This window comes from Papio anubis, chromosome 7 (assembly GCF_008728515.1).
Source record: "Papio anubis isolate 15944 chromosome 7, Panubis1.0, whole genome shotgun sequence".
NCBI lineage: Eukaryota > Metazoa > Chordata > Mammalia > Primates > Cercopithecidae > Papio > Papio anubis.
This window is the reverse complement of record NC_044982.1, coordinates 15,763,184-15,777,858: the sequence shown is the minus strand read 5'-3', so window position 1 is coordinate 15,777,858 and position 14,675 is coordinate 15,763,184. Positions and strand designations below refer to the sequence as shown.

Sequence of the window (14,675 nt, the reverse complement as noted above, 5' to 3'; positions counted from 1 at the left end):
GGGTAACATGTCAGGTTAAGCTCTGGGTTATATTGGATAGCTTTAGTTCAAGCATCTGAGAGATAAGTGGCATTGTGCAGACGGCGTGTCATTGAAGACTCTCATTAGAGAGACCCTGTTGGCCCAGAAGCCCCCGCAGTGGTCAACCATCCTAGAGACTGGCACATCCACCCAACTGGGAGCTGGCCCGCTTCTAAGAAGATAAGCCACGGCGGTGTGCAGGTGAGGAAGTGTCGCCTCAGCCCAGAGGCCCATGGTACCTTAAGGTTCCCTCGGTCCAGGGCGGCGGTCAGATGCTTGCGGACCTCAGTCAGCTGGGGCTTGGGGCCTCGGGGACTGGCCCCCTGCCTCAGGGGGTGTTCCTTCAGGTACTGCTCCAGCTTCGACTCCCCGAGGAGAAGTTCTGCCATGTCATCTACAAAAACAAAGTGAGAAGCCAAACAAAGTGAAAACAAAGTGGGAGCAAGGAATGCATGTAGCACCCACCTCCAACTCAAAGGACTCCAGAACCACCACACCCCGAGGCTCCAGGCCCCCAGCAAGGCCCTTCTGGAACATCATAGCCTTCACAGGGTCTAAGTGGACACCACCTCATAGTGAATTCAGTTCATTTAAAGAATGTTCCAGTAGCATGTACTCAAATAGGTGCTGACTCAAGCACTCAGTCATTTCTTTGCCAGTAGATACTTTTTTTTTTTTGAGACGGAGTTTTGCTCTTGTTGCTCAGGCTGGAGTGCAGTGGCGCAATCTCAGCTTACCGCAACCTCCATCTCCCAGGTTCAGGTGATTCTCCTGCCTTAGCCTCCCAAGTAGCTGGGATTATAGGCACATGCCATCACGCCCAGCTAACTTTTTGTATTTTTAGTAGAAACAGGGTTTCACCATGTTAGCCAGGCTGGTCTCAAACACCTAACCTCAGGTGATCCGCCCGCCTCAACCTCCGAAAGTGCTGGGATTACCGGGATGACCACCGTGCCTGGCTGCCAGTAGATACATATTAACATGGAAAGAGCTCAAGTTCAGTAGGAAAAAAACAAAGGTGACTTATGAGGTATTCACTATGATCTTTATAAAACACACACAAACCCCAGTGTTATGTATTTTCAGGAGAGGCGCAATGAAATCCCCAGCTCTTTGCTGTGTTCTATGGAGCTGGTGGAATGTCTGTACAGCCGGATCTTAAAATGAGTCTGTGTCAAAATGACCTGAATGCAAGTCTGTATTCTTGCAGAGTAACAGAGTGTTCATCTGCTTCTGTCTAAAAGTCATAACTATACAGATACCTGGGAATGTTTGCATGAAGCTTTGACTCCTGACAGCATACTACTTATGGTTATAACTTGCTGATGTCTGTATTGGCTTAATTTGAATGAAAAGTTCACTCCAGGAGCAGCTCTTTGGAATCCACACCAACCCCCAGACTGTTCTGAATAAACCCAGAACAACTCATATACCAGCCTAAGCATGGTCTATTTTTCTGGGATGGGACAGAACATACTTGTATTAAAATATAAAATCAGTTTTAAAAGGTCTGGAAGGACATATCTTAAGCCCATGATAGTAGTTACAGCTGGGGTGCTGGGGAGGGGACCTCAACTGGGGTTGGTGGCAAGAATGGACTTTGGCTTTGTCTTTAACATCCTGGTCCTAAAAAGAATAGACTTACCTATTACATATGCAATTTAAATTAATTCAAAAAGCCATCACTGAAGACCCCCTAAGATTCCGGGTGGTAAGTCCACCAAAGGCCAAGAGCTAAAACAAAGGCCTTTTCCACATGTTCTGAGCAATTGGCCCAAAACTGCTGAATCTATAGGTCTTAGCAGTGCTCTGTCTATGTACTGGGAAGCCTAAAATAACCTTTTAGAGATGAGACCTACAGTCCTGGGGGAGTCAAGAAACACGAAAACAGGGCTGAGTTCAGTTACTGAACTCAAGAACTCATTAGATGCCCAAGAAGAAAAAGCAAATCTGGCCAGGTATGGTGGCTCATGCCTGTAATCCCAACACTTTGGGAGGCTGAGGCGGGGGGATCACCTGAGGTCAGGAGTTTGAGACCAGCCTGGCCAATGTGGTGAAACCCTGTATCTACTAAAAATACAAAAAAATTAGCCAGGCATGGCGGTGTGCACCTGTAATCCCAGCTACTAGGGAGGCTGAGGCAAGAGAATCACTTGAACCCGGGAGTGAAATTTGCAGTGAGCCGAGATCGCACCACTGCACTGTAGCCTGGGCGACAGAGCGGGACTCTGACTCAAAAAAAAGAGGAAATCAGGCAAGGCCACAGCAGCGTCCAACGCCAGAAGACAATGAAGTGGCGCATACAGAGTGCACTGGGGTACAAAGTGCGACCCCAGTGCGTGGGGCCGGTCCAGATACCAGCCAGACACAAAGGCAACAAGCAGCCTCCTCCCAGACACACAAGCCCTTCTCTAGAAATGAAACCCAGCTCATAAAGAAACCCAGGACTCGGGAACGAAGGACATGGAGGCAAAGGCCTGAGTGTTTCTTACAGAATACTAAATGTCCACAAGAATTAGAGGCACAGAACAGAATATGAATGTTAGAAAGCAATGCATTGCAAAAACAATCATATATCAGAAATTGGGAGGAGCTTCAGAGTGCCATGCCTTTATCTTTCAAAACACTGTACCATGTGCTTTAAAAAAAAAAAAAAAAAATCAATCTAATCTTTTACTATTTTTCAAATATTTGTTTAAATTTTAGTGAACTCTCAGGAAATAATGAAGAACCATTTATTTAGAGCTCAAAAATTCCTTTAGGCAGGGCGTGGTGGCTCACGCCTGTAATCCCAGCACTTTGGGAGGCCAAGGCGGGCAGATCACAAGGTCAAGAGATTGAGACCATCCTGGCAACCATGGTGAAACCCCGTCTCTACTAAAAATACAAAAATTAGCCAGGCCTGGTGGTGGGCGCCTGTAATCCCAGCTACTCAGGAAGCTGAGGCAGGAGAATGGCATGAACCTGGAAGGCGGAGGTTGCAGTGAGCTGAGATTGTGCCACTGCACTCCAGCCTGGCAACAGAGCGAGACTCCGTCTCAAAAAAAAAAAAATTCCTCTAAATTCATTTTCATTTCTTTTTTCCCTTTAATATTTATGAATAAACTTATTAATACTATAATAATAGACCAGTGCTGTTCAATAGAAATATATGCAAGCCACATATATAATTTAAAATTTTTGTTGTTTTGTTTTGTTTTGAGACAGAGTTTCACTCTTGTTTCCCAGGCTGGAGTGCAATGGCGCGATCTCGGCTCACTGAAAACTTCGCCTGGGTTCAAGCAGTTCTCCTGCCTGAATCTCAGAGTAGCTGGGATTACAGGCACCCATCATCATGCCCAGCTAATTTTGCATTTTTAGCAGAGACGGAGTTTTACCATGTTGGCCAGGCTGGTCTTGAACTCCTGACCTCAGGTGATCCGCCCATCTTGAGCTTCCCAAAGTGCTGGGATTACAGGCATAAGCCACTAAGCCTGGCCTTAATTTATAAATTGTAAATTTATAAATTATAAATTGTAATAGCCATATTAAAAAAAGGAAAAGAAGACAGGGCTCAGTGGCTCTCAACACTTTAGGAGGCCTAGACAGGGCAGATCGTTTGAGACCAGCCTGGGCAACATCACAAGAAAAAAAAAAAAGGTGGAATTAATTTAAATAACAGATTTTATTTAACTAAATATAACCAAAATACTATCAGGTCAGCTGGGCAGAGTGGCTCATGCCTGTAATCCCAGCACTTTGGGAGGCCAAGGCGGTGGATCATGAGGTCAGGAGATCGAGACCATCCTGGCTAACATGGTGAAACCCCGTCCCTACTAAAAATACAAAAAATTAGCCAGGCGTGGTGGCGGGCGCCTGTAGTCCCAGCTACTCGGGAGGCTGAGGCAGGAGAACGGCATGAACCCGGGAGGCGGAGCTTGCAGTGAGCCAAGATCACGCCACTGAACCCCAGCCTGGGTGACAGAGCGAGACTCCGTCTCAAAAAAAAAAAAAAAAATACTATCAGGTCAATATGCAATCAATATTTTTAAAATACTAATGAGATCTTACATTCCTTTTTCATATTAAGTTTTCCAAATTTTGTGTGTATTTTACACTCATAGCACAGGCTCTAACCTGTACATTTCAAGTGGTCAATAGCTACATGTAGCTAGAGGCTATCATACTAGACAGCAATATGATCACTGTTTATAGAAGTACGTCTAAATATCTACCTTCATATCTGTCTATGCCCCTACAAAGATGTCTAAAATGATTATCACTTAGTGTAAACAATAGGAAATTTCTGAATGACAGGATTTGGGATAATTTTTAAATTCTCATCTTTGTGGTTTAAATTATTTACATTGAGCAAAATCCTTTTATATCACTTTTAGAAAAAAAAAACAAGTAACTTTTCTTTAAAAACTGGAAGTATATATACCAGGATATTAATAGTGGTTATTTCTGAGTGGTAAGATTGTCCATCTATGTGGAACTTCTTTTTTGTATATTTTAAAATTCCAAAAAATAAAATAATATAGAACGTGGGATTCAGAGTCCTAGATTTAAACCCAAGTTTGTCACTCGGTGACTTTGGCCCAGTGATTTAACCTCATGAATTCTGGGAAGCAATTCCAAGAAAGTGCCTCTTTTGGCCTGAATGGAGGACCCCTCTCTCCCCGCCCGTCCTCACAACCCCACCTCTCCTCACCTCCCTGCCACAGGGACCCTGCATCTGAAAATGGCTCCTCTGGGCAGAATTTCCAAGCCAGGGAGCAGAAACAATGGGAGATCAGGACCCCTGCTACCTGTTCTAGCTGTGGGGGCACGTGACTAACCCTCTCAGAGCCCCAATTCCATTGACAGACTGTGGGCTACAGCTACCGAGTTCTCAGCGGGAAAACTCTATGGCCCAGAGTGAACACACCTCCCAGATGGGCCTTAAAGGATGAGTAGGACCTGGGCCGGCAAAGAGCAGAGGGAAGGGCAGACCAGGCTGAAGGAACAGCACAGCCAAAGCCACAGCACACAGTCCAGGAAAGCAGAGACAGCCAAATGGCAGGGGAATTGGATGTGGGTAGAAAGCTGGAGACTCAAGCTGGGATCAGAACGCCCAGACGCCAATGCTTCCCCTCCCAGCCTGCGGACTCAGCACCCCCGCCACAGCAAGACATCCAAAGCCCTCAGCAATGAAAGACAGGTCCTGGCCCAGGGTCACATGTGCCACCCCTTTGGAATGCTCTGGCATCCTGAGGACACCACTCACCACTACTTAGTGAACACCTACTAATATTCCAAGCACTGCCGACCTCTCCTCCAAGTGCCCCATCCCAAACCACCTCTAGCAGCCCCAGGAACCCTGAGCACCATGGGTGTTTATCAATCTGTCTGCCCCTTCTAGACTGTAAGGACAAGGCCTAAAGGAAGAACCTGTGTGTTGTGCACAATATCTGACACAGAGTCCATGCTCAATAAATGGTGAATTAATCAGATGATGGGGAAGGCATCTGCATCCTCCCTGGGGTTAGGGCGGTCACTGCCTGTGGCAGAGTCTGCTTGTTGTCCCAGAATATTCACTCTCCCTTTCTTACTTTAGTATTAAAATTCCCACGTTTTATCAGGACACATGGCTGTCCAGCTAAAGACTACACTTCCAAGGCTCCCTGGTGGCGACATGCTGCCACGTGACTACGTTATGACGATGGGATGGGAGCAGAGGTGTTGCACGCAGCTTCTGCGCTTGGCCTTTAGAGGGAATGGGCTTGCCGGCCAGTCCCTGTTCACCCTCCCCCACAGGCTGGACCATGGCAGTGCTGATGGAAAATGGCAGCCCATCTGAGACCACAAGCTAGAAGCTACCTATTGAGGATAAGCAGAGCAGAGCAGCACCACACAAGGAGGCTTACTAGATCCCCAACACCAGGAGCTGCCACCGAGCCCCCAACTGCTTACAGTCAATTAATTACATGAGAGTGAAACAATGAACTATCCTGTTCTACTTGCTAAGTCACTGTGATTCTGACCTTTACCGAGATCTCCCAAACAAGAAACCAGCTTCAGGCTGAGAACTCCTATCTGGTAACACCCCACCAACCTCAAGTCTTCAAGTTTACTGGTCTCCAAACAGAATTCCTGGAACCCAGTGAAGGCCTTTGCAGAATCCCCAGACCCTGCACTTCTCCTGCTGCTTTGGTTTTACATCTCAGGCTTGCCAAATTTTTATTTAAACAATGGGTTTCATAGTTGCAGAGGGGTGTAAAAACTGCTACCCAAGTGCTATGCAGGATTCAGGGCCTTTGTGTTTCTCTGATCTCCTGATGCTGGGGGAATGCACCAGAGTCATGATGCCAAGATGTGGAAAGTGCTCAGTTCCATCAGCAGCAGCTGGGGGCAGGGTGCGGTGGCTCATGCCTGTAATCCCAGCACTTTGGGAGGCCAAGACAGGCGGATTGCTTGAGGTCAGGAGTTCAAGACCAGCCTGGTCAATATGGAGAAACCCTGTCTCTATAAAAAATACAAAAATTAGCCAGGCATGGGGGTGCACGCCTGTAATTCCAGCTACTCGGGAGGCTGAGGCAGGAGAATCACTTAAAACTGGGACACAGAGGTTGCAGTGAGCCGAGATTGTGCCACTGCACTCCAGCCTAGTTGACAGAGCAAGACTCCGTGTCAACAACAACAAAAGCAGCAACTGGGAGAGCACGGTGCAGGAAAATGTTCAATGGAAAAAAAAGTTTTTCCTCAGAATTAAGAGACACAGTCCCTTCCCTCATGATGCCCCAGTCTCTCAAGACCATTCAACACGATACAGGCTGTAATAAAGATGTGTATTGGATGGGGGTGGGAGAGGAGACAAAGCTTGCACCAAGAATGTCTCGAACTCCTGACCAAGCTGGTCTCGAACTCCTGACCGCAGTGGCTCACGCTTGTAATCCCAACACTTTGGGGGGCCAAGGTGGGTGGATCATGAAGTCAGGAGTTCGAGACCAGCCTGGCCAATGTGGTGAAACCCCATCTCTACTAAAAAAAAATACAAAAAGTATCTGGGCGTGGTGGCATACACCTGTTAATCCCAGCTACTCAGGAGGCTGAGGCAGGAGAATCACTTGAACCTGGGAGGCGGAGGTTGCAGTGAGCCGAGATCGCTCCACTGTACTCCAGCCTGGGCGACAGAGTGAGATTAGTCTAAAAAAAAAAAAAGTCTCAGAATGACCTGAGTGAACTGCAGCCCCTCGTTTACTGGGCTTCCTGTAATCCTGAGTAACCTGGCATTTGCAGTACTTGTGATCCCCCTGCCTCCAGAATGCTAACAGGAAAACAGACACTGCTGTGTCATGCTGGTAGGGGTATAAATTAGCATAAGTGTCTCCAGGGGGCAAATGTAGCAATTTCCACGAAGCAACTGACATACTCCCATACCAGCTGACCCAGAAATTCCAGTTTTAGGTAGCTATCCCATAGATATTTGCACTCTTCAGCACAAAGATGTACAGATATGGATGTTTACTACATACAGCCCTACTGGTAATAGCAAAAGATAGGAAACAACCTACACGGTCCTTGACAGGAGACCTGTTCACTGAGTTATGGTGCACCCCATGCAGCAGGACGGCGCATCCATGAACACATGCAGCAGATCTCCATACCACTCCGCAGTGGCCTGGCTGCGTGAAAGGCCATGTCTTCATGCTTCCTGAATCCCATGCTTTGTGGCCTCTTGCACTGACCCTGGGCTTGGCCCCAGGGCTTGCTCTGACTGATGGAACAGTGGAAACGTTAATGCACGCAGAGGCTTAGAAAAGGGCTTACTCACTTCTTCCCTCTTGTTTCTCTGTGACCACCATGAGAACATGCCTAAGCCAGCCCGTTCCTAGCCCAGGCCAAACTGCTGAACAATAAAAGGCCTCATGGAGTAGAGCTGAGCTGTCTAGGCAAGGCTCCGTAAGCATAAGAGAGCCCAGCCAAGAGCAGCAAAGTCACCGGGCTGACCCACAGCTGGCCACCAATGCATGAGCGAGCCCTGGCAAGCCCAGAATCATGAGAAATAATACAAGGTGATTGTTTTAGGGCACTAAGCTTTGGGATGGTTTGTTATGCAGCAATAGCTAACAATCACCAAGAGAGTTGAAAAAAGCAAGATACAAAAGAGGGTATATGGTCACTATTGTGTGTAAAAAACAACAACAGGCCAGACGAGGTGGCTCACATCTGTAATCCCAACACTCACCTGAGGTTAGGAGTTCAAGACCAGCCTGGCCAACAAGGCAAAACCCCGTTTCTACTAAAAATACAAAAATTAGCTGGTATGGTGGCAGGCGCCTGTAATCCCAGCTACTCAGGAGGCTGAGGCAGGAGAATTGGTTGAATCTGGGAGGCAGAGGTTGCAGTGAGCCGAGATTGCACCACTGCACTCCAGTCTGGGCGACAGAGTGAGACTCCATCTCAAAAAAAAGAAAAAAAAAGCAATACCATGCTTTCTTATAAATGTGCAGATATTCAGAATACTTCCTAAAGGACCCCCTGGGGAGTCTTAAGAGTGGCTGTTCCTATGGAAAGGAGCAAGAGGCCATGGACACGATGTAGGAGGCTGTTTTCACCATGTACCCTGTAATTCCATTTGCATTACCAAGTACATTCATTACCTACACAAAACATGAACCAGATAATTTAAAAAGAACAAAGATGACCCATGTTACTGCGTGCTCTTGGTCTAGAGTGGCTACTCTGGCAGCCCCAGAGGGGTTCCCTGGCTCAATCCATCATCTCAGAGCCAAGGAAGGAGTTTTACATCTGCGATCACTACTGAGAGCCCATCTCTCACTCTCCCTGGGCCTCTAGCCCCATGCACGCGTGCTCCAGGTGCTCAGCATCTTTCCAAGGCCATGGCCATCTGACTTACCCAAGGGTGCTTGGACATGTCATGCCTCCCTCCCTTTTCCTGCCAAAATCCCAGGCATCCTTTAAGACACATTTCAGGTCAGCTTGGAGCAGCTTCCCTTGCTACCTCAGCCTGGGCTATCAGGGTCCTGGTGGCACTTTGCACATCACCCCCATTCATTCAGCACCTGCCAGCACCAAGGACTTACAGCTATGAACAGGACCTCGTGGGTCTCTACCCTCAAGAAGCTTACACTCTAGACAGAGAAGACAAAGAGAGAAACCAGAAAAGGGCCAGACAGTGGTAAGAGCTGTGCAGAGAATTAAAAGAGGGTGACTGGTGCTACTGTGGACTGAGTGGTCAGATCAGGGAAAGACTCAAGGGCAGGGCGTCCAGCTTCAATGAGGAGATGGAGTCAGTCATGCCCAGATCTGAGGGAAGAGCATTCCAGGAGATGGATAAGCTCCTGGAAAGGCCCTGAGCTGGGAACAGAGCTGGTGTGTTCCAGGAACAGCAAGAAGGCCCCTGTGGCTGGGTGGAAGGAAGGGCATTGGGGTGGAGATAGGCAGACGGGCAGGTAAGCGCAGACTGTGGCAAGGGGTCTGGCATTCATGTGAAGTGCAGTTGAGAGTCTGAAGGTTTTTAAGCAGGGAGATGAAGTGCTCTGATTTAAGTTTTTAAAAGATGCCTTTGTCAGCCCTGTGGAGAATGGACCCAGGGCGGGGCTGGAGGCAAGGCTACAAATGGTTAGGAGGTTACTGTAGTAGTCAGGTGAGAGGTGGGCAGGACCAGGTGAGAAATACGCAGAAAGAGAGAAATAGACTGAGTGGGGACATCATTTGAAGGTGAAAGAAAACAAGACTTACTAATGGATTAAACTGGAGGTGTGGTAGACAGAATCACGGCCCCCAGAGATGTCCACATCCTCATCTCAAAGCCTGTGGATATGTTGTTTTGCATGGCAAAAGGGATTTTTGTAATTAAGATGTAATTAAGGATCTTGAGATAGGAGAATTATCCTGGATTATTTGGGTGGGCCCACTGGGTCCTTAGAAAAGGGAAGTTAGAAGGTCAGAGTCCAAGGAGATGTTAGGACGGAAGTAGGGAGAAAGACTAGAGGACACTAAACCTCTGGCTTTAAAGAAGGAGGAAGGTGACTGGGCACAACGGCTCATACCTATAATCCCAGAACTTTGGGAGGCTGAGGCAGGAGGATTGCTTGTGCCCGGAAGTTTGAGACCAGGCTAGGCAACATAGTGAGACCTTGTCTCTATAAAAATTTTTAAAATTAGCTAGGCTTGGTGGTACATGCCTTGTAGTCCAAGCTACTAGGGAGGCTGAGGCAGGAGGATCACTTGAGCCTGGGAGGTTGAGGCTGCAGTGAGCCATGATCACACCACTGCACTCCAGCTTGGAAGACCGAGCAAGACCCTATCAAAAAAAAAAAAAAAGATGGCACTATGCAGTGTCGGTGACCTCTAGAAGCTGGAAAAGGCACAATACAGGTCCTCCCCAAGAACCCCCGGAAGGAACGCAAAACCACTGACACCTGAAGTTAGCCCAGTGAAACCCATTTCTGACTGTGACCTCCAGAATGCTGAGAGAAGACATCTGCATTGTCTGAAGCCAGCAAATGAGTGATAATTTGTTACAGCAGTCACAGGAAATAAGCACACAGGATGAGGAAAGGAGAGGGGTTGAAGATAAATCCTCGATTTGAGATAGCACAATGGAGCGGAGAGTGGTGAAATTTTACCATTTACTGAGGTGAGGAGGAATAAAACCAAGAGCTCTGTTTGCACCAAGTGAAATGTGAGACGGCATTCAATATCCAAGTTGAGAAATTAAGTCCAGATCAAAGACTGAGCGGGAAGGACCTGGGAAGAGAAACCACGACCATGTCTGCTACCGAATTAAAAGAGGGTGACTGGGGCTACTGTGGACTGAGTGGTCAGATCAGGGAAAGACTCAAGGGCAGGGCGTCCAGCTTCAATGAGGAGATGGAGTCAGTCATGCCCAGATCTGAGGGAAACCAAGATTAGGAAGGGTTTCTGGAAAGAGGGGTATTCGAGTGCATTGAAAGCTGCTGGAACGCCGGGCGTGGTGGCTCATACCTGTAACCCCAGTACTTTGGGAGGCCGAGGCAGGTGGATCACCTGAGGTCAGGAGTTCGAGACCAGCCTGGCCAACTTGTTAAAACGCCATCTCTACTAAAAAAAAAAAAAAAATTAGCCAGGCATGGTGGCGCGCACCTGTAATCCCAGCTACTCAAGAGGCTGAGGCAGGAGAATCACTTGAACCCTGGAGGTGGAGGTTGCAGTGAGCCGAGATCGTGCCATTGCACTCCAGCCTGGACAACAAGAGTGAAAAGTCCATCAAAGAAAGAAAGAGAGAGAGAGAGAGAGAGAAAGAGAGAAAGCAAGCAAGCAAGAAAGCAAGCAGCTGGAACATCAAGTGTAAGATCACAGACTAGCCATTAGACCTGGCAGCACACAGGCCACATCAGAGGGCAGCCTCAACATGAGGCATCTCAGGGGACTGCGGGGTACGAGCCTAACTCACTAAACTGAGGGTTTGCCAGGGAAGGGTTTGCAGGGGGCTGGGCCAGTCCTTAGACAGCAATGGGGGTTCAGGGAGCCTTTAGCAGAGAAGTCTAGGGTGCGGTGCCTGTGCCTGCCAAAGGGAAGGGTCAGGAGAGAAGTGAAGGCTGTGGCAGCCCAGTCCTGAGAAGGTGAGAATGGAAAGGATTCTGAGCACAGGTGAAGGAGCCACTGGCCTCTGAAGGGAGTGAGGGCCCCAAGCAGTGACAGAGGTGAAAGCTGGTAGAGTTAGTGGCATGAAACAAGGGAGTTTCCTAATTGCTTTTATTTCCTCAGTAAAGTATGAGGCAAGGTCATGAGTTAGGCACGAGAGGGTGGCTTTCAGAGGAAGGGAGAGAGGAACGCGTGGAACAGACACTGTGGAGCGTGGGAATCCGACCTACTGAAGAGTGGCGGTGCTCCTCCAGGTCTGTGGTCACCACTTGCAAGTGGTCAACAGGGTTGACGGGTACTCCCCAGGGACGCAGCTGCGCAGGTGCAGGCATGGGGAGGCAGAGAGCCAGGTGTAACAGGGCAGGGATGCCGTCTAGCAGTGGGGTTAGAAGAGAAGGGCACACACCTCTCCTAGAAAACACAGATGAGGCCGGGCACAGTGGCTCACGCCTGTAATCACAGCACTTTGGGAGGCAGAGGTGAATGGATCACCTAAGGTCAGGAGTTCGAGACCAGCCTGGCCAACATGGTGAAACCCCATCTCTGCTAAAAAAAAAAAAATACAAAAAAATTAGCTGGACGTGGTGGCACACACCTGTAATCCCAGCTACTGGGGAGACTGAGGCAGGAGAATTGCTTGAAACCAGGAAGCGGAGGTTGCAGTGAGCTGAGATCACACCACTGCACGCCAGCCTGGGTGCCAGAGCAAGACTCCGACTTAAAAAAAATAAGAAAATACAAATGAGTTGACCCTATATAAGTCATGCCAGGTCACCCCTCCTCTCTGAACTCTCCAGTGGTTCCCCCCTCCCCACCAAGTGAAGGCCAAAATCCTTGTAACTTACCACCTAGCCCCTACCTCCATCTATCCCCTCATACTTATGTTCTAGCTCCAGTGCTTGGGCCACACGAGGGGCTCCATAAATATTTCTGGAACCAACCAATCAATCAACATATCTCCCCTTCACAGACGAAGCCCAACCAAACGGCCTGGCCTCGGGAGACTCAGCTCCCCTGGGGTGCCTGGGACACAGTCTGGCCATGACTGTGGGCTGGAATCCAGGCCTTTCCATTCCCACCGCAGGGCTCCTGCTGGTTCCTCCCGACTCCCATAACTCTCTTGGTTTAAACTGTGGCCCAGTTCAGAGGCACTGGCTATTCGGAACTCTTGACTGAAAAGCAAAGATGGCAAAAGGCAAAGATGAAGGGGCGCAAAAGAAGTTGGCAGAAACAATATTCTGGGAAAATCTTGGTAGTCAGAGTCCAGGCTTCATGCCAAGCCTCCCCCCACATCTACACACACAGCGCAGAGGCTAGAAGAACAGGATGGGAGAGTAAAGTGTGGGAAGAGAAGACAATCCTTCCGCTACACTGGCAGAAGAGATGAGTACGCTGGTCACACACACACACACACACACAGTTCCTAGAGAAGCCTGATACAAGAAAAGGTAACCTGAATGTCATTAGCGTAGAGCTGGTTTGGCCTGTCCCCGGAGCCCGGCAGGGCAGGAAGTGACTCTACCAGGCAGGGGGATGTTATCAGGCCGGCCCAGAGGGCTTGGAAATGGCCTCTCAGGAAGCCAGCTCCACACAGGCGAGTTCAACACACTCGCAGAGAGTCAAAAGACTGTAGGTCTGTGGGCTGTAGGTCTGTGGGCTCCAGGTCTGTGGGCGGACAGGTGGCACTGAGTCCTGGCCTGGTGGTGTGGAGAGGCCCCCGGGACGCTGAGAGGAGTGTCCAGAGCAAGTGAGATCTGGGCCGGACCTGAGGGACTTCTCCAAGCATGGCAGGAGCTCCCCAAGTGCAATTCCAGGTGGAAAGGAGGCTCAGCACGGTTGGGAGTGCGTTGGAGTAGAGGCCAGGAAGGGGTGTCACAGGCTGCGAGCCAGCTGCGAAGGGTCTCAGAGACCACCTCCCCAGGCCTCAGGGCCCGAGACTCAGTGGTGAGTCACCTCCCTTGGCCTGGTGGGCCAGGGACGGGTGGGCAGCATTTACTGCGGGTCCCAAGACTCGGCACCTGGTCGGCTGGACACGCTGCAGCTGGCTGACTTCAGAGAAAGCACTGCTTCCTGTTAGGCTTCCGGCCTGCAAGGGCCAGGGGGGCAGTTCCTCAAGGGAACCAGGCCTCACAGCAAAAGGGCTGAGCCCACAGAGGGACAGTGGAGGGGACCTGAACCCCTCCCTGGGGAAGGCTGCTCAGCAAGTATCCACCCTGCAGGTCCACAAAAGTCACAGGAAGGGAAGGTCATGGGCATTCTGTCAGTCCCGCCAGCAAGCCAGGACTTACCCAGAGCCCCAGGCGTGCAGGGCCACACAGTCACCCTGGAGACACCAACAGTCTTCGGTGTGGGGCCAGGTCTCAGGTGGATGCCCACAGCCACTCCCAGACCTAAGCACGTGCCCGTGTCTGCTAAGAGCTACAGGTGCATCTTAGACATCAGTTCAGGGCCTCAGGCCAGTGGCTGGCACACAGTAGGTGTTCAATAAGAGTTTGATGAGTAGTGAATCTCAGTAAGCTAATCAAGGGCAGAGGCCAAGTTGTTCATTTAATAATTTTCTCTTTTTTTGTTGTTTTTGGAGACAAAGTCTTGTTCTGTCACCAGGCTGGAGTGCAGTGGCGCAATCTCAGCTGACTGCAACCTCCACCTCCCAGGTTCAGGCAATTCTCCTGCCTCAGCCTCCTGCGTAGCTGGGATTACAGGCGTGTACTACGACGGCCGGCTAATTTTTTTGTATTTTCAGTAGAGACAGGGTTTCACCATGTTGGCCAGGCTGGTCTCGAAATCCTGACCTCAGGTGATCCACCCACCTTGGCCTCCCAAACTGCTGAGATTGCAGGCGTGAGCCACCACGCCCAGCCTAAGCCTCACCTCTATCTGCAAGGTTGGAATAGGGGTAAGGAGGGACTCAAGGGTACCAAGAGCTAGCTTTGCTTTTCCCTCAGGCATTATTTGGGGGTTAAGTGAGGTTGCAGTAACCAGTTCCCAATGGCTTGTATAGAGATAAAGCCTGAAGCCGAACAGAGACCATTTGTGAGACC

The 14,675-nt window shown here is 49.4% G+C and overlaps 1 protein-coding gene across 6 annotated transcripts in view; it reads right to left on the bottom strand.

Moving 5' to 3' along the window:
* The window catches only part of TTC7B (tetratricopeptide repeat domain 7B), a 275,212-nt gene that overhangs the window by 249,569 nt on the left and 10,968 nt on the right, over positions 1–14,675 (bottom strand). For 5 of the 6 annotated variants that reach the window (XM_017961461.3, XM_017961462.3, XM_003902158.3 and 2 more), the window contains exon 2: positions 261–415. In XM_017961461.3, coding sequence (XP_017816950.2) covers positions 261–410 — 150 coding nt within the window. In that variant the 5' untranslated portion in view covers positions 411–415. Of the gene's footprint in view, positions 1–260; positions 416–14,675 lie in introns of those variants that run through there. The other variant, XM_031667911.1, reaches the window with a different exon arrangement.